This window comes from Meles meles, chromosome 17, assembly GCF_922984935.1.
Source record: "Meles meles chromosome 17, mMelMel3.1 paternal haplotype, whole genome shotgun sequence".
In the NCBI taxonomy this organism is placed as follows: Eukaryota; Metazoa; Chordata; class Mammalia; order Carnivora; family Mustelidae; genus Meles; species Meles meles.
In genome coordinates, this window is record NC_060082.1 from 25,952,883 (window position 1) to 25,970,835 (window position 17,953).

Here is a 17,953-nt window from a genome sequence, read left to right on the forward strand (position 1 = left end):
TTTTATCTTGGTGAGTGCGATGCAGGGAGGAAGCGATCATTTGTTGATTACACATTTCTGTATTGCATGTATTACTTCAGTAATTTCAGAAAATTTCTTTCAAAAACCTTTCCATCTGGGCGCCTGGATGGCTCAGCCGGTTGGGCATCTGCCTTCTGCCCTGGTCGTGAACCTTGACTCCCTGCTTGGTTGGGGGCCTGCTTCTCTCTGTCCTTCCTCCCACCCCAAACTTGCATGCGCTCTCTCCTTCTGAAATGGATAAATAAAATCTTTAAAAAAATAAAATCTCTCTACTGGTTTCAGCATTTCAGTTCATTCTTTCATAAGTGAATGCAGTCAGCCACCTTAAATCTGGTTCACATTCAATACATCAAGATAATTACCTTTTGGGGACATTTGCGTTTAGTTCCATCTTTTAGTGTTCTTTATTGTAGGGCTTTTTTTTTTTTTCATGTTTTTACTGTTTTACTTTTCTTTCCTCCTTCTATTCCTCCTCCCTCCCCTCCTCTTTTCCTCCTCCATTTTTTGTTTTGTTTTGTTTTGTTTTTTGGTTTAAGTAATCCCTATAATCCAGCCTGGGGTTCAAACTCATGATCCCAACCAAGATCCGGAGTTGCATGCTCTTTGACTGAGCCAGCCAGGAGCTCCTGATCTTTCGTTTTTAATTACATTTTTATAAAGGACAGTCTAATAAAACTGGGTTTCAGACTTTTTTTAAGGAATAGACTTTTTTTTAGATGAAATCTGATTTGGATGCCTTATGTGTGAAACAACTTTCATGGATCTGTAGTTCTCAGTATAGTTTAAAAACCACTGTAATAAAAAAAAAATTTAAAAAAAAAACCACTAATAAAATACTTAGGTAATGCTAAAAGTACATGCTGACCCGGACACTTCGGAGAAGCAGGCGGTATCATCCTGCCTGTCATCTGCAGCTCGAGATGTTTGTGACTTGTGTGAACACTGCATTTCAGACGGGAAAAACATGCTAAGGGTGTTAGCCGCCAAATGTCGTTTGCTTAAGAAATTAATATAGACAGTAGAGAATTGCATCTTTAATCAACTACCAGATTATGTGACAAGGTAAATGTCATTGTTAGGAAGGTAAGTGGCCACTGCTGGTTGGCTGCTGTTAATGAAGGTTCTAGAGAGTTTATCCGACTTGAGATAGTTTAACAGATTAGATATTTAAAAGTTTGTAATTCAAAATAACCAACATAACCCCATTACCTGTTTACATAAATAACATTATGAAAAATAACTTTTCTTTTTCTTTTCTTTTTTTTTTTTTAAAGATTTCACTTATTTATTTGACAGAGAGAGAAATCACAAGTAGGCAGAGCAGCAGGCAGAGAGAGAGGGGGGAAGCAGGTTCCCCGCAGAGCAGAGAGCCTGATGTGGGGCTCGATCCCAGGACTCTGGATCATGACCTGAGCCAAAGGCAGAGGCTTAACCCACTGAGCCACCCAGGCATCCCAAAAAATAACTTTTCTAAAACAAAATTAGTGAGAAGAGCAATGCTTTACAGCTACAAGTTGTCCTTACTGCTTGCCTAAGTAGAGGTTGGTAGAATTCTTGCATCTACTTTTGCATGCACTCTGTTTCATCACTGGTGCTGTGGCCTCACGAGTGGGACACAGGAGAGTAAAGAGGCAGATGCCATCTTGGTATGATGATGAAAATAGGTGTGACACCGCCCCCCCCCAAAGTCCTGGAGCCAGAGGCAGTTCCCATCCACACTCCGCAAGCCATTGTGTCTGCCAGTTTGTGAGCTGGGAGATTCCTGCTATGTTGCAAATGTTCCATGAACTCTTTCTTTGCTTTGTTGCAGAGTCCTTTGGGCAGAATTATCCAGAGGTAAGAGTATAGTCTTTTTTTTTTTTTTTTTTTTAAGAGTATAATCTTATTGTGAATTTAAGAGTATGATAACTTGCTGTCTTTTGTGTTTGAGTGGAAAATGTTATTTGATTCTCCCCCCCCAACTTTTCTTTGATAGTAGAAGCTTTAAGTATGATGATACCTCTTTTGCTATAATAAGGAACTCAATGTTTAATTTTGAGAATAGAGGAAATATATAGGCAATATTGGTGGGAAATCTCACCATAACGTTTTAATTTTACACAGTTCATTTCCCAGTAAATTAAAAACAATACTTTGAAGGATTTTTCACAATCAGTACTACCACCTGTATGTAGGGTTTTTTCCCTTAGTGCTTTTCTAGTTTCAATCAGTGTTTTTGCATAGTAGTAATATGTATGTTCTACCTTACTTTTTTAAATGTGAGAATATTTTGTAATACTTGAAATGTGTTTCAGTGTAGTCATTATGGTTATTTTAAATGGCTTGTTACGAATACAAAATAATGTATTTGACTTTCCTAATATTGCACATACAGGTTGTTCTAGGGGTTTTGTTTTAAACTGTTTTTCTTGGACTAAATCCCAAGAACTGATTATTGGGTCAGTAGGATGACTCTTTTCAGTGAATCTTGTTGTATTTTGCCTAATTGCCCTGCACAGTGGGTTCAAAGTCATACTGGTAATGAATGGGATTTATCACATCTGTTTATCACTTACTTCTTGTTTTGGCTAGTTTAATAGGTACAAGAACACACATAGAGTTTCTTTTGGCATACGTCATAATTTAAAGAGAATTGTCATATAGGTGATAGAGAGTCTTTAAGAAATAATTTGGGTACCTGGATGGCATTGCCTATATTCTTGTATTCGTTTTAATTTTTAGGAAGCTGATGGAACCTTGGATTGTATCAGCATGGCCCTGACTTGCACCTTTAACAGGTGGGGCACGCTGCTTGCAGTTGGCTGTAATGATGGCCGAATCGTCATCTGGGATTTCTTGACAAGAGGCATTGCTAAAATAATTAGTGCACACATCCATCCCGTTTGTTCTTTATGGTAAGGAATTTTAACATTAATATGTTGAGTATGAGTTGAATTAGGGGGATGAATGGTGACTGTGAAATTGTCAATCTCATTGTACTAGATATTTTAATACTTAGAGTTTGAAGTGTTCAGTCATTAGTTACAATTTCTCATGGCATCTGTAGACCTTGAAAAAATGCCGTCCTTGGAGCACCTTTGTCGGGGAGACGTTGAGTGTACTTGTGGATCTGCGTCGGGTTCTGCCAGAATATTTCAGTGCTGAGATGAGATATTTACAGGTTGCAGCTGTAGTAGCATTTGTGATACTGACCTTTCATTTAGAGTGGACAGTCTTGATTAGGAGGGAAGCGTGGAAGTCATCTGCTTCAGCTTTGTCCGAGTTCTTGAATTCCAGCAGTCTTAGTGCTCACAGGCATGTCTGTTCCTTCACTGAATCATAGTTAAGGTTTTCTATCAAATAGATTGAGCTAAACTCTAGTGTAATATAAATTCCCATTGACCTCTTTCTTACTCTCTGTGACTACTGTGTTTGCTTTGGAAAGTTTTATTTTAGGGCAGCTCTTCTTTTAAATGAGCTTGGGCCAAAAAAGTCATCTTATCAGATCTAAATTTTTTTTTTTAAGATTTTATTTATTTATTTATTTTTTTTTTTTGAGAGCGAGCGAGCAAGTGTGTACAAGTAAGCTGGGGGTAGAGCAGAGGGGGAGGGAGAAGGACAAGCGGACTCCACACTGAACAGGAGTCCCATGTGGGGCTCAGTCTCATGACCTCGAGATCAGGACCTGAGCTGAAATCAAAAGTAAGATGTTGGGCGCCTGGGTGGCTCAGTTGGTTAAGCGACTGCCTTCAGCTCAGGTCATGATCCTGGAATCCTGGGATTGAGTCCCACGTGAGGCTCCCAGCTCCCCGGGGAGTCTGTTTCTCCCTCTGACCTTCTCCCTTCTTATGCTCTCTCTCACTATCTCTCTCTCAAATAAATAAATAAAATCTTTAAAAAAAAAAAAAAAAAGTAAGATGTCCAACCAACTGAGCCACCCAGGCGCCCCACAATCAGATCTAGATTTATGAAGCTGTAACCTATTTTCTTTCGCACAAATGGAAATGGCAGCTGTATTGTAAAGGACTGGATTGGGAGGAGGCCTGAATCCCAGTCTAAGACTGGCTGCTAATGAACTAGCTTTGGCCAAAACTTGTCTGTAATATGCAAAATGAGAGTATTAGCCACTCCCACCTGTTAAAATAATGCATTTATTTTTATTATAAAAGAATATATTATCATTTAGAACATTATGAAAAATATAGCAAAGTGAAAAGAAGTACTACTATCTCCCATAGTCCCACCACCCAAGTAATTACTACCATAAAGATTTTAGTCTGTTTTTACATATGGCTTTTAAAGAGCAGGATTTATAATTGTGCTATGTTCTGTTTTATATTTTGCTATTTTTCCTCTGTAACACCGGACCGTTTCCTACTTTCATAGCCTCTACAAACTTCTTTTTATGGCTATATATCTTCTCATGGGTAAATTATAATTTATTAACAGTTTTTTGCTAGTTTCTCTGCTACATGTTTTTAGTAAATGTCTTTGTGCATAAACTTTTTCACTTACATATTCATTCATTCAGCAACACTCAGCATGAATTATGCAACAGGTGCAGGTTCTGAAGCTTTATGGTTCCCATGCAAGAAATATGTTTGGGGTTCAGTGGAGGCGAAGGTGCAAAGGAGGAGATGATCCATGTCCTGGAGGAGAACCGTGGTCAGGAAAGGCTTCCTAGGCAAGATAATACCTGACCTCAAACTTTGTAAGTTATAGGTGTTCGCCATTTGTATTCCAAGCAAAGGACGCTGCCCAGGCAAAGGTACATCAGCTTCAAACAAGCGTGAGAAATAGGGAACCGCAGCTAGTTCAAGATAGCTGGATTGTGGAGTGGGAGATGTGATGGGGCAAGAGCCAGGAAGCTGAGATCCTCATGGGTGATGCTGTGTACATAGTATGAATTTGAACTTCATCTTGTAGGTAGCTAGGAAAGAAAGTGGTATGATGAGCTTTTTATTTGAGAAAAAAATCTCTAGGACAGCATGTGTTAAAGAGATTGAAGGAGACAGAGAATGAAGATTAGGGAAGTACAGAGATCTTGGCTAGAAATGATGAGTTCAGCAGCCCCACGACTGGGGCTAAGTGGTACTGATAGAGGAGAGGACAGAAGTAAGAGTCTTGGTCGTAGTCAGATGAGGAGTCCGAGCGAAGTGCCAAAGTTAGGATGGCCCTCAGACTTCTGGCTTGGATGAAGATACTAATGTAGAATTTAGGGGGAAATGGTTTAAGTTTGAGATCATGGCTGTGTGTCTCCTATTATTTTATTGCAAATGTTTGTCCTATGAGTCCCTGCGAGACGGTAAGTGCTGTGATTCATGAACCTTGAATGCCATTTTACTCCATACTCCCAGCTTCTGGGTTTTGTGTTTGTGTTTTTCCCCAGGCTTCTAATTTTGTACCTGTTTATGGAGTTTGGAATTGTTGGCTATATTATTATTATGTTTTTCAGTGGGAGAGCCCCTCTTAGTTTTCACTTGTTTATAATTTCATTTTCAAAATTAGAGTCCTTTCTGTTTTAACAGAAATACAAGCTTACTGTGGGAAAAAGAGAAAAGGGTATTATAGTACAAAAGGATTTAAAGAAAAAAATGGGGGGTCTGGGTGGCTAAGTTGGTTGGGTGTCTGCCTTTGGCTCGAGTCACAGTCCCAGTACCCTGGGTTGGAGCCCCACATTGGGCTCCCTGTTTGGCGGGATGTCTGCATCTCCCTCTCCCAACTCTCCCTATGCCCCTCCACCTTACTCATATTCTCTCTCTCTCTCTCTCTCACTTTCTTCCTTGTTCTCAAAAAAAATTTTTTTTAAGGAATTTATTTATGACAGACAGAGCAGAGAGGGAGCACAAGCAGGGGGAGTGGGAGAGGGAAAAGCAGGCTTCCCACTGAGCAGGGAGCCCGATGTGGGGCTCAATCCCAGGACCCCAGCATCGCAACTTGAGCCAAAGGCAGATGCTTAATGACTGAGCCACCCAGGCGCCCCTAAATAAATAAAATCTTTAAAAAAAATGGAATGATAGTTAACGTTCTGTTCTGTAGTCAGATTATACTGTCAGTCTTACAAGAACAGCAAGGAAAGCTGTCCCTTTTTCCTCCTCACTCCCAGTATGGTCTGGTTCCCTGTGTGCTTTCATTTTTTTGTCTGTTGTTTTTTTCTGGTATTTATCTCCATATTTCTAGATAACATGTATATGTTACTTTTTCTTGGTTTGTTGATTTCAGAAATTATCCATGGACATCCTGTTACACTGCCTGCAAGTTTTAGCCCAGTGTCTTACCCTCCTATCATTCCCGAAATGGGGTGGGTCACTGGCTTTTTTGTTGTGAATCCTAACAGAAGGGCATCTTCAGGGACACCTGGATGGCTTAGTTGGTTAAATGTCTGCATTCGGCTCAGGTCATGATCCCAGGGTCCTGGGATGGAGTCCCACATCCAGCTTCCAGCTCAGCAGGGAGTCTGCTTCCTCCTCTGCCTGCCCATCCTCCTGCTTGTGTGTGCGCTCGAGTGCTCTCTCTCTCTCGCTGACAAATAAATACTCTTTAAAAAAAAAAAAAAAGAAGGGGATCTTCAGTCCTCTTTTTTTTTTTTTTAGGTTCGCATTCTCTAGAAGGATCTTCTTTCTATTTGCGTTTCTGAGGGGTAAGCATGACCGTAGGTGTTCTAGAGCTGGTGTGAGAAAGGTACCAGAGTCCTTTGGTATGCAGACTTGAACTTGATCCCTTTGTATTCACTTCCTTATTTTACCCCTGCCTTTCTCTGGCCCTTGAGTCCCAAGTCTGGGCAAACATTCATCTTGTCTCTGATAAAAATAATTGTTAATGTTTTTGAGCCATCATTATGTGCCAGGTATTGGGATAGAAATTTTATATATACTAATCTTAATTTTGTCAACAGTCTTTTGCTGGGTAGGTAATATTATTGCTCCTGTGTTATAGGCAAGGAAATAAAAGCTCAGAATGGTCTATAACTTGACCAGGATCACACAGCTACAAGGTGGTCATGTCCAGGCTTCAGCATAAGCCTATCTCTTGAGCCTGCGTCCTTAACCACGGAGGTACACTGCCGGCCGAGTTTCTCGGCCGCAGCTCCTCTTCGTTGTAAAATTGGGGTAAATAATGGTTTTGGGTTTCTCTGTCCCTTATGTTTCTTTTTCTTTTTCATTTTTATAAAAATTTATTTATTTTTGTCCATTCTGTTTTTCACTTTTCCCCCTGCCTGCCTTTGGGTTTCTTGAACATTTTTTAGAATTCCACTTTATCTGCAGCAGTCCCCCTTATCTGTGGTTTCCCTTTTCGTGGTTTCAGTTACCTGTGATCAACCACAGTTAGGCAGCCGATGATTCTGACATGTCAGAAGGGCAGTAGTGGCCTAAGGCTGCATCACGGCCCCCGTGTCGTTCCCTGTGCTTCATGTCCTCACATGGGCGCTCCATCATCTCACACCGTCACGGGAGTGCGCTCAGGAAGAGAATTTGAGCGAGAGACCACAGACAACTTTGATTGTCTTACTGTGCTGAACTTATAAATGAAACTTTCTCATAGGTATGTTATGTACCCGAAAACACAGTTTACGTGGCGTTTGTTATTATTGGTGGCTTCAGGCGTCCATTGGGGGGTCTTAGTATTTCCCATGAATAAGAGGGAACTGGATAATATTTTTGAGGGCACTTGTGTAACTTTTCAGTGGTTACTAGATATTAATTGCATTGTGTACACCTAACTTATTACAGACAACTGGTGTTGACATTTTACCAGTTCAAGTGAAGTGTACAAATAGTAAAATTTCCATTTACCCTCCTTTGTATATAATTGTGTTAAATATTTCCTCTGTATACATTGAGACCCGCATAAGACAGTGTTACAATTTTTGGTTCATATGTCAAAACCAGAGCGAAAAAAATTGACCTTATTTACCTATATTTTTATTCTTTTTATAGTTCTTTTCCCCTCATGTTCTAAGATTCCTTCTTTTATCATATCCTTTCCATTTAGAAAACTTCCTTGAATCATCCTTTTAGGATAGATCTAGCCAAAAGTCTTGATTTACCTTTTTTGCTGCTGAAGGATATTTTTGCTGACAGTAGAATTTGGGTTGGCAGCTCTTTTTCTCTCAGCGCGTGAAGAGTGCACCGCTTCCTTCCATGCTTTCTGGTGAGAAATCTGTACATGACTTGCTTCCATAGGTAACATGTCCTTCCTCTCTTGCTTTGTCTTCAGGCTTCAGAGGTTTGTCTCTGTATCTTGGACTCACCCTGTTGGAAGTTTGCTCAGCTTCTTGAATTTGTACGTTTTCTATCTTTTGCCAGATTTGGGAAAATTTCAGCCATTATTCCTTCAGTACTTTAAAGCCGCATTCTTTCTTCTCTTCTGGTACTCTTTGATATGGATCGTAGATCTTTTATTACTGTCCCACAAGTCCCTGAGGGGCTGTTCATTTTTTTTTTTTTTTTTTTTTTTTGGTCTGTTTTTTTCTCTTACTCAGATTGGGTAATTATTACTCTGTTTTCCAGTTCACTGATTCTTTCCTTCTCCATTGGCTCCTGAACCCATCTATAGGATTTCTTATTTCAGTTTGTGTTTCATTTCTAAAATTCAGGTCTTCCCTACATCTTTTATTTCTTTGCTGATACTTTGTTTTGTTTTGTTTTGTTTTCGTTTATTTCAAGCATGTTGGTAATTACTTACTGAAACATATTTATGATGACTGCATTAAAATCCTTGTCAGATAATTCTAACATCTGTATTATGTTGCTGTTAGTATCTCTTGATTGTCTTATCTCATTCAGGTTGAGATTTTTGTTGTTGTTGTTCTTGGATTGAAAGTCATTTTCAGTTGAAACTTGGGCATTTTGGGTATTGTGTTGTAAGACTGTAGGACTTATTTAAATCTTGTGTTTTAACTGGTCTCCTTTGACACTGTACCAGCAGAGAAGAAAGGGTGGCGTCTTGTTAATTGCCAGGTGGGTTAGATGTCCAAGCTTCTTGGCTTCACCATGCTAGGTGGGGATGGAAGTGGCGGTTCCCCACTGGCCTCCTGGTCTGAACCATGCTGGCTAGGAGAGGTAGGAGTACCTTCTTGTTCTCCAGTGTTCTCCACTGCTGTGGGAGCCCTCGTTCCAGGCTGGTGGGTATGGAAATCTGGCTGCCTGCTGAGGTGTCTCTGGGACCAGTACAGTTAGTGGAGAAGGGTGCCTTGCTATGACTAGGAAAGAGTGGAGGTTTAGATTCTGTTTAGATTCTGTTTACTGAGATGGAGGAGGGGCTGCAGTTTTTCCACAGTGGTTGCTGGAGTAGAGTCATTATTGCCTAAAAGTTTTCTGTCTCTCTCTGCGGTCCTTTGCTGGTCCTTCGGCTAGTGAAAGCAGGCTCTTCTTGAGGCCTTATTTGTGTGAGCCTGTTGGTATTATTGAGCTCTTGGTTTCTCCATCACTCAGTCTGGGATATATATAAGGCAAAAAAGAAAATCCAAGGAACATTTTTTTTTTTAAAGATTTTATTTATTTGACAGATCACAAGTAGGCAGAGAGGCAGGCAGAGAGAGAGTCCAAGGAACTTTCTAATGTGTCATTCATCATATCCTGTAGTCTCTAGCCAATCAGTCTTTCCTCTGCCCTTCAGAGTCCTTTTTTTTTTTTAAAATAAAGATTTTGTTTATTTGAGAGAGGTTGAAAGAGCACAAGCAGGAGCAGCGGCAGACGGAGAGGGAGAAGCAGGTTCCCGGCTGAGCAGGGAGTCCGATGCGGAGCTCGATCCCAGGACCCTGAACTGAGATCATGACCTGAGCTGAAGGCAGACGCTTAACCGACTGAGGCACCCAGGCGCCCCCAGTCTTCTTTGTTTGTTTTATATGTAATGTTCAGGGTGTTTAGCTATACTTAGAAGGAGGAATGAAATCCTTTCTTAGTTATTTGAAATAACGGATACTTAACTTCTGTTGTATTCTGTACGCTGTGGTGGTGCTGTTTCTGGGACAGCCTCAGAAAGCTCAGGTGCTCCCTCACCCCCGACCCCCGAAATGCTTGTTACCTCAACATTTAAGGGTGTGCGGACTGTAGACTCTTAAATGTTTGAGTCTTTTATTTCCTGGAGCCACTTGTTACTGTTGTCTTGAACTGTTATGAGCGTTTGTTACTCCATACAAAAATGTCATAAAGACATTATTCATTGTTTCGTTGGGAAAGTTTGTGGATTTGAGTAAATATAAAAAGAAAGAATTATTGTTGGCTGCAGCTAGGGCAGGATGTGACTCATGCATTTTTATCCTTAAGAGTTGGTACAGTGTACTTGAACTTACAATATGTGCTAAACTACCCCTTTTTCTCCTAGCTGGAGTCGAGACGGCCATAAGCTCGTGAGCGCTTCCACGGACAACATAGTGTCGCAGTGGGACGTTCTTTCTGGCGACTGTGACCAGAGGTTTCGGTTCCCCTCACCCATCCTGAAAGTCCAGTACCATCCGCGAGATCAGTATGTGTCATCTGCGCTGCTCCCCCCTGGGGCAGGGTCTCATCCTCTGTGGACTAGCTCCAGGCTCATGACAATTGCAGTGAGGGGCTGTAGGAGGCAAGGGCACACATCTCTTCACATCGTCTGCATAGAACGATGTTTCTGTCTAGGTTGGCTCCACTGCATAGTTTTTAAGGAGACTGTTACTGTATTATATAATTAAAAACCAGGCAGTGTTCAAGCTTTGGAAGTGGGCAAAGGTAGGAAGAATAATTAACTGGTCCTTGACCTGGAGCTTTCCACACCCCACCCCAAGCCACTTATCCTCCATCCTTCCCTGGTTGTTTGCATTTCTTTAGAGGGAAATAGTTCGAATATTAAAACCACTTTTAAAAAAAATGAAACTAGATTTAAAACTACATTTAAGAAAAAGAGTTACCCACCATTCCATTACCCAGATGTAACTGTCTTCATGTCTCTTGGTTCTTTATTAGTCAAGCTCTCTCTAAGTATAATGCTTGTTATCTAGTGCTGTATATAGCTCACAAAGCACGTTCTGTGCAGATGAGATGTACATAGATTATATTACACAGTTTTCGTTAGCATTTTGCCTTTTTATTGCATAATATTTCTTCTTCTGGTTTGCTGCTACTTCATATTTATTTTTAATGACTGCGTTTTATTTTGTCAAACTAGGATCCCAACAGCTATGTTCAGTCGTTTCCCTGTTATTAGACATTGAGACTTCAGGCTTTTTCACTCTTTTAAAATTTGCTTGAGCTGGGAGAGTTGATGGAGGTAGTGGCAGGGCTCAGGGAGGAGGGCAGGACAATCAGCCTTCGGATACCAAAGCAACAGCCAATGTACTGTTCATATTTTTAAACAGGAACAAGGTTCTCGTGTGTCCCATGAAATCTGCTCCTGTCATGTTGACCCTTTCAGATTCCAAGCATGTTGTTCTGCCGGTAGACGATGACTCCGATTTGAACGTGGTTGCATCTTTTGATAGGCGAGGGGAATATATCTATACGGGAAATGCAAAAGGCAAGGTAAGCCTGGAAGCTAGTGAAATAAGCATCAATCGTCCTGTGCACTGGTTTACTTCATGTTGACTTGTTCTGCTTCCTTTGAAATATTTTTTATTCCTGGACTAAGCATGTCTCCTCCATGTGGCGACTGTGGCCTGCTTTTATCTCACGCCTTCGTGATAATTTCTGTTCTGTGATTTAGAGTGATCAGAGACTTCTTGGGCTAGAAAGAGTAGAAGGGCCTTTTGCTCATAACGAAGGGCCGTGACTCATTTATAAAATTTAAAAGCCATATTATAAAATGGAACACATTTGATGAAAATGTCTTAATAGCTAGTTCTGTAAATACTGTATAATTCAGGCCAGCTTAACCTATGGTTTTGTGGAGTAAGAAGTTAGCTGGGCTTTTAAGGTGTCTGTTTTATTTTGTTTTTTTGTTTGTTTTTAAAGATTTGAGTTTGGTGCACACCCGTGTGCATGAGTGGAGGGGAGAGGCAGAGGGGGTTGGGGAGGGAGAGAAGCAGATTCCCTGCTGAGTGCGGGACCTGATCTCTTGATCCTGAGACCCAAACTGAGCCGAAACCAAGAATCTGATGCGCAGATGACTGAGCGCCATGCAGGCGCCCCTTTAAGGTCCCTTTTAAGCTTAGAGTTTGTATAGGCAACTTATTTTGTTTTTTGTTGTTGTTGTTGTTTGTTTTTGGTGATTGGGGTATATAGGCTAGTACAATTTCATGGCTGCCTTAGAAAGTGGCCGTTTTTGGAAATGGTGGTAAAATACACATAACATAAAATACAACATAAAATTTACCATCTTAACCATTCTTTTTTTTTTTTTTTTTTTAAAGATTTTTATTTATTTATTTGACAGAGATCACAGGTAGACAGAGAGGCAGGCAGAGAGAGAGAGGGAAGCAGGCTCGCCGCTGAGCAGAGAGCCCGATGCGGGACTCGATCCCAGAACCCTGAGATCATGACCTGAGCCGAAGGCAGCGGCTTAACCCACTGAGCCACCCAGGCGCCCCATCTTAACCATTCTTGAGTGTGTCGTTTAGTGTGGTATTAACTACATTCACATTATTATGTACTCATCACCATGTATCTCCAAAAATTTTTTTCATCTTATAAAACTGAAGCCCTGTACTTATTAAGCAGAAACCTCCTATTCCTTGTTCCCTCCCCAGCCCCTGGCAGCCATTACTGTACTTTTTAGATCTATGAATTTGGCTCCCCTAGGTACCTTATGTAAGTGGCCTCATGCGGTATTTGTCTTTAACACTAAACGTTGTATTCTAAGAACATACTAAGACATGGTTTGAAGAATTAAAAGGCAATATCAGTTAATCAGGTTGAATACACGAGATGTTTATATTTTTACCCAGTCTCAGAAACGGAAGCCAGATCTAATAACTGTAAGTTATCGGAATACTTACCTTTTTTTTTTTTCCTTTGAACTTTAGATTTTGGTCCTAAAAACAGATTCTCAGGATCTTGTTGCTTCCTTCAGAGTAACAACTGGAACAAGCAATACCACAGCGATTAAGTCCATAGAGTTTGCCCGGAAGGGGAGGTGAGACCTTGTCTTTTTAGGGACAGTTTTAAAAATGAGTAGAATGCAAAAATACGTTGAGATTCACAGTTTTTGTGTATATGATACCTAAATCTTTAAGAAAGTTTACTTTAAAATAAACTAGAAACTCAGTATCTGATTTTTTACGTTCATAAAATTTATCGCACTGAGTTGGCAGTCACATCCTCTTTTTCTGGAGATGAGCAGGCCGTCCCTTTGCAGGAAAGTTATCTGGGTGTGCGTGCTTAGAGCTGTAATGCTTGCCGCACGGTACGCTCTTGGTAAAGATCAGCTGTTCTTATAACCCGAAGTGCTGTCCCAGAATGCTCACAGGAATTGAACACACACGCTATTTACATAAAACTATTTACCCTTTTAGTTTCCTGTTTTTCTGGTAAGTTTGGTTACCCAGCAAAAGTAGATACGTCAAAAGAAATGAGAAGAGTTAGGTCGTCAGTGTCATGAAGAGGGGTGACAGGCCTGTCTCGTATAGGGGCAGCTTCTGTACTTAGAGGACATTCCTGTTCAAAATTCTTTTGAATTCAGGAAAGCTTAGTGACGTCTGTAGGAAAGTAGTGAAATAATTTACCTTTCAGACAGATTTCCAATGTCATTATAGTAAAAAGTTGAACGTTTTATTTATTTATTTATTTATTTTTATTTTTTAAAGATTTTATTTTATTTTATTTGACACAGAGAGAGAGATCACAAGTAGGCAGAGAGGCAGGCAGAGAGTGAGGGGAAAGCAGGCTCCCTGTCAAGCAGAGAGCCCGATGTGGGGACTCGATCCCAGGACCCTGAGATCATGACCTGAGCCGAAGGCAGAGGCTTAACCCACTGAGCCACCAGGCACCCCTTATTTTTTTTTTTTAAAGATTTTATTTATTAGAGATCACAGGCAGGCAGGGCGGGTTGGGAAGCAGGCTCCCCGCTGAGCAGAGAGCCCGATGCGGGGCTCGATCCCAGGACCCCGGGACCACGACCTAAGCCGAAGACAGAGGCTTTAACCCACTGAGCCACCCAGGCCCCTCAAAAGTTAACATTTTAAAATGACATAGTTTATCAGCTCATTAGGAAGATTGTGTTACGTATAAGATAGGCCAGAGAAATGAAGCATTCATTCTATGTCTAACTACAACCTTGTGAATCCAGCAAGCTGGTTTCAGTTTAGAGGACTTGGATTTTAATGAAGTACCCAAGATTTAAAAAAAAATCTGAAGATCAGTTTGTGCACATAGGGTTCAGGGATACACAGAAAGCATACAACATATCTTCACTTCAAATTCTCTTTCGCTTTGGAAGGTGGCAAGTAAATATATGAGTGTTCCAGCCTATCATGGAGTCTCCTCTCACTGGAGTAGTTTTTCTGTGGTACTGTTCTAACAGGTAGGAACAGAAAACGTTAACAGAAACCGATTTCTGACCTCTTGTGTTGATGTTTTTATCCTTTCTCTAGTTGCTTTTTAATTAACACAGCAGATCGGATAATCCGAGTTTATGATGGCAGAGAAATCTTAACTTGTGGAAGAGATGGAGAGCCCGAGCCCATGCAGAAGTTGCAGGACTTGGTAAATAGGTGTGTATGGCCACCTAGAAGAATATGGGGCAGTTCATGACCTGAGCGCAGCTTCTGGTTCTCCTTGGGTGCTTTCTTTGTCCTTCAGGACCCCATGGAAGAAATGTTGTTTCTCTGGGGATGGAGAATACATAGTGGCTGGCTCAGCCCGGCAGCATGCCTTGTACATCTGGGAGAAAAGCATTGGCAACCTGGTGAAGATCCTCCACGGGACAAGAGGAGAGCTCCTCTTGGATGTGGCTGTGAGTAGGACGGGAGCTTGCTCTTGTTACTGATGTGTAACAGACAATCTCAGATCCGTTCTTAGAGCCGATTTTCCTTTCTTTCTTTAAATTTAGTGGCACCCTGTTCGACCCATAATAGCATCCATTTCCAGTGGAGTGGTATCTATCTGGGCACAAAACCAAGTAGTAAGTATTTTTTCTGCTTCAGTTGCTTTGAAGCTAGATATCCTTTCTTTCTTTCTTTATTTTTTCTTTTTAAAGATTTTATTTATTTATTTGACAGAATGAGATTACAAGTAGGGAGAGAGGCAGGCAGAGAGAGAGAGAGAGAGGAGGAAGTAGGCTCCCCGCGAAGCAGAGAGCCCGATGTGGGGCTCGATCCCAGGACCCTGGGATCATGACCTGAGCTGAAGGCAGAGGCTTTAACCCACTGAGCCACCCAGGCGCCCCGATATCCTTTCTTTATATCACAGACCCTTATGGGTTGTAAGCTAAAAATGACCTATTTAATGTCTTTTGCATGTGATTCTTGTAACCTAATTAAATCGGTTCAGTTTTGCTTTATTTTGATAGGAAGGTCTTGGTCCAAAGCTGATTTTACTACCTCTGTCTTCAGGGAGAAAGTCTGGTATACTTTCTGTTACATTTCTCTGTTACCTGAGAGAGAGTTTTCTTTTGCTTTTCTTATTTTCAACTTTGTTAGTTTCTGTTTTATATCTTGTTTTTATTTTGAACAACTTTTATTATGTTTGTAATCCTTGTACTCCTAAGAAAATGTAGCGTTTTTACCTGATAATTACATCTTAAAAAGATTAAAGATGGCAGTTCTCATGAAAAAACTGTAGTTTAAGAACTTGGAAAGTTTAAGATCTAAATACCTTAAGACAGTAAAACCTATAGATACTTCATTTTTCTTATCTGCCAGATTTGTTCTCCCGAGTTCTGAGTCTCGCGTGTGCTCCGATCTTTCGTTCCTGTCTGTAATGTCGAGCTTGCAGATCCCTGCGTTCTCATATGGTTAAGTAGTGTGTTCTGTTTGCGGCGTAGGAAAACTGGAGTGCCTTTGCCCCAGACTTCAAGGAGTTGGATGAAAATGTGGAATATGAGGAAAGGGAATCTGAGTTTGATATTGAAGATGAAGATAAGAGTGAGCCTGAGCAGACAGGTAATATTTCTCAATTGAAGTCTCTTTTTCTTTACGCTTCCACAGTTTTGACAGTATTCAGAGAGACTCCGTGTGGATCACACCAGCTGAGGGCTTCTGTGACCCTTTTTGCCAGGGTTCAGCAGCTCTCTTGCCTTTTCACTGTGTTTCCTGGCGAATTATGGATGATCACATGATCACGTGATCACCTGCACGAGCCGGGTGCTCAGTCCGTGTTCGATACTGTCACCCCCATGGCAGGAAGGTGAACGTAAATAGCCCGAGTTCTGGAGTTCGACTGCCTGGGGAAAATTGCTTATTACTCTCTAAACCCGAGTTTCCTCATCTGTAAAATAGTAGTAATAATAGAACCTGCCTTCTAGGGTTGGGGGGAATAAGAGAATTCGTGTAAGGCACCAGGGTAGGGCCTAGGCCAAGGTAAGCATTCAGATGTTGTATTTGATTAGGATTTTGATAGTGATCAGTGTCTGTTTGGTTTTTAAGTAAACTCTATGCCTAATGCAGGGCTTGAACTCGAAACCCCAAGAGCAAGAGTCGTCTACTCTACCGACTGACCCAGCCAGGCGTCCCTCATTATTATTTTTATTTCAATTTCTAAACTAGGTAGGAAGCTCCTTTAGAACAGAGATTTAACTTTTGGGGCGCCTGGGTGGCTCAGTGGGTTAAAGCCTCTGCCTTCGGCTCAGGTCATGATCCCAGGGTCCTGAGATCGAGCCCCGCATCGGGCTCTCTGCTCGGCGGGGAGCCTGCTTCCTCCTCTCTCTCCGCCTACTACTCTGCCTACTTGTGATCTCTCTCTGTCAAATAAATAAAATATTTAAAAAAAAAAGAATAGAGATTTGACTGTTTGACAGACAGATGACAAGTAGGCAGAGAAGCAGGCAGAGAGAGAGGGGGAGGCACGCTCCCCGCTGAGCAGAGAGCCCGACGCGGGGCTTGATCTCAGGACCCCGGGATCATGACCTGAGCTGAAGGCAGAGGCTTTAACCCACTGAGCCACCCCGGCACCCCTGGGTGAGATTTGACTTGGTTGACCATGGTTGTTTAACACGGGGCTTTATATCTAATAGGGGTTGTTGTGTTCAAATGCTTAGTATTCCTGGTTGTAAGTTAATTACTCACTAAGTAATTAACACCACGGGTCGTTGCCTGCTGGACCACTTGATGGTGCCAGGAATCGGGGAATTGGGATTGGGGTTGGTTCTTCCAACTTGGAAGTGCTGGTCTTTACTTGCATAATACACGTGCATCTCTCCCCCACCCCCGCCATGTCTTAGGAAGGTCACCAGGGAGGCGGCATGTTCTGGATTGTGTTGACGCTGCTGGATTATGTCGTGTGAAGCCTTTCCAAACGCACATAAGTTGTTCCTCCTTCTCATCTCCCTAGCACATCACACTTACTGTATCGAATTGAAATTACTTGTTTATCTCTGTCTCCCTGGTTAGGGTGTGAGGTTTCTACGGACGGACTGTGTGCGGCTTTCTTGGTCATCACTGTATCCCCAGTGCCCAGCATAGGGTGGCAGTTCGACACCCACTTGTTGAATGATGGAGTAAAACCAACTCTTGGCTTTCCTCCTTTGTTTCTCTTGAAGTTTAGTTTATGGAAATCATTAAGCTGCAAGTAAGAAGACGTTTTTTCCTTCTCACACCTGTGCCGTTTCTCTCCTGCAGGGGCTGACGCTGCCGAGGACGAGGAGGTCGATGTCACCAGTGTGGACCCGATTGCAGCCTTCTGTAGCAGGTGAGCTGCCTCTGCAAGCAAGGCCGCGGGGCGCTCCTCCCCCTCCCCCCGGGCCCTGGTGTATGGCTCGCCTCGCCCGTCTGTCCTCTGTTTGTTTGTTAGTTCAAAGTGAGAACTCCTTTGGTATACAAGAAATCCCTTCGCTTTTCCCCTGAAAGAAATCTTAAGAACTGAGATAATTCATTTATACTATTTATTTT

The 17,953-nt window shown here is 41.7% G+C and overlaps 1 protein-coding gene across 2 annotated transcripts in view; it reads left to right on the plus strand.

The window, feature by feature from the left end:
• Positions 1–17,953, plus strand: part of RBBP5 (RB binding protein 5, histone lysine methyltransferase complex subunit) — a 36,836-nt gene that overhangs the window by 9,334 nt on the left and 9,549 nt on the right. For both annotated transcript variants that reach the window (XM_045982804.1, XM_045982803.1), the window contains exons 2-11: positions 1,832–1,857; positions 2,743–2,915; positions 10,327–10,467; positions 11,333–11,495; positions 12,935–13,044; positions 14,501–14,620; positions 14,709–14,862; positions 14,959–15,030; positions 15,892–16,009; positions 17,684–17,753. In XM_045982804.1, coding sequence (XP_045838760.1) covers positions 1,832–1,857; positions 2,743–2,915; positions 10,327–10,467; positions 11,333–11,495; positions 12,935–13,044; positions 14,501–14,620; positions 14,709–14,862; positions 14,959–15,030; positions 15,892–16,009; positions 17,684–17,753 — 1,147 coding nt within the window. The remainder of the gene's footprint in view (positions 1–1,831; positions 1,858–2,742; positions 2,916–10,326; positions 10,468–11,332; positions 11,496–12,934; positions 13,045–14,500; positions 14,621–14,708; positions 14,863–14,958; positions 15,031–15,891; positions 16,010–17,683; positions 17,754–17,953) is intronic.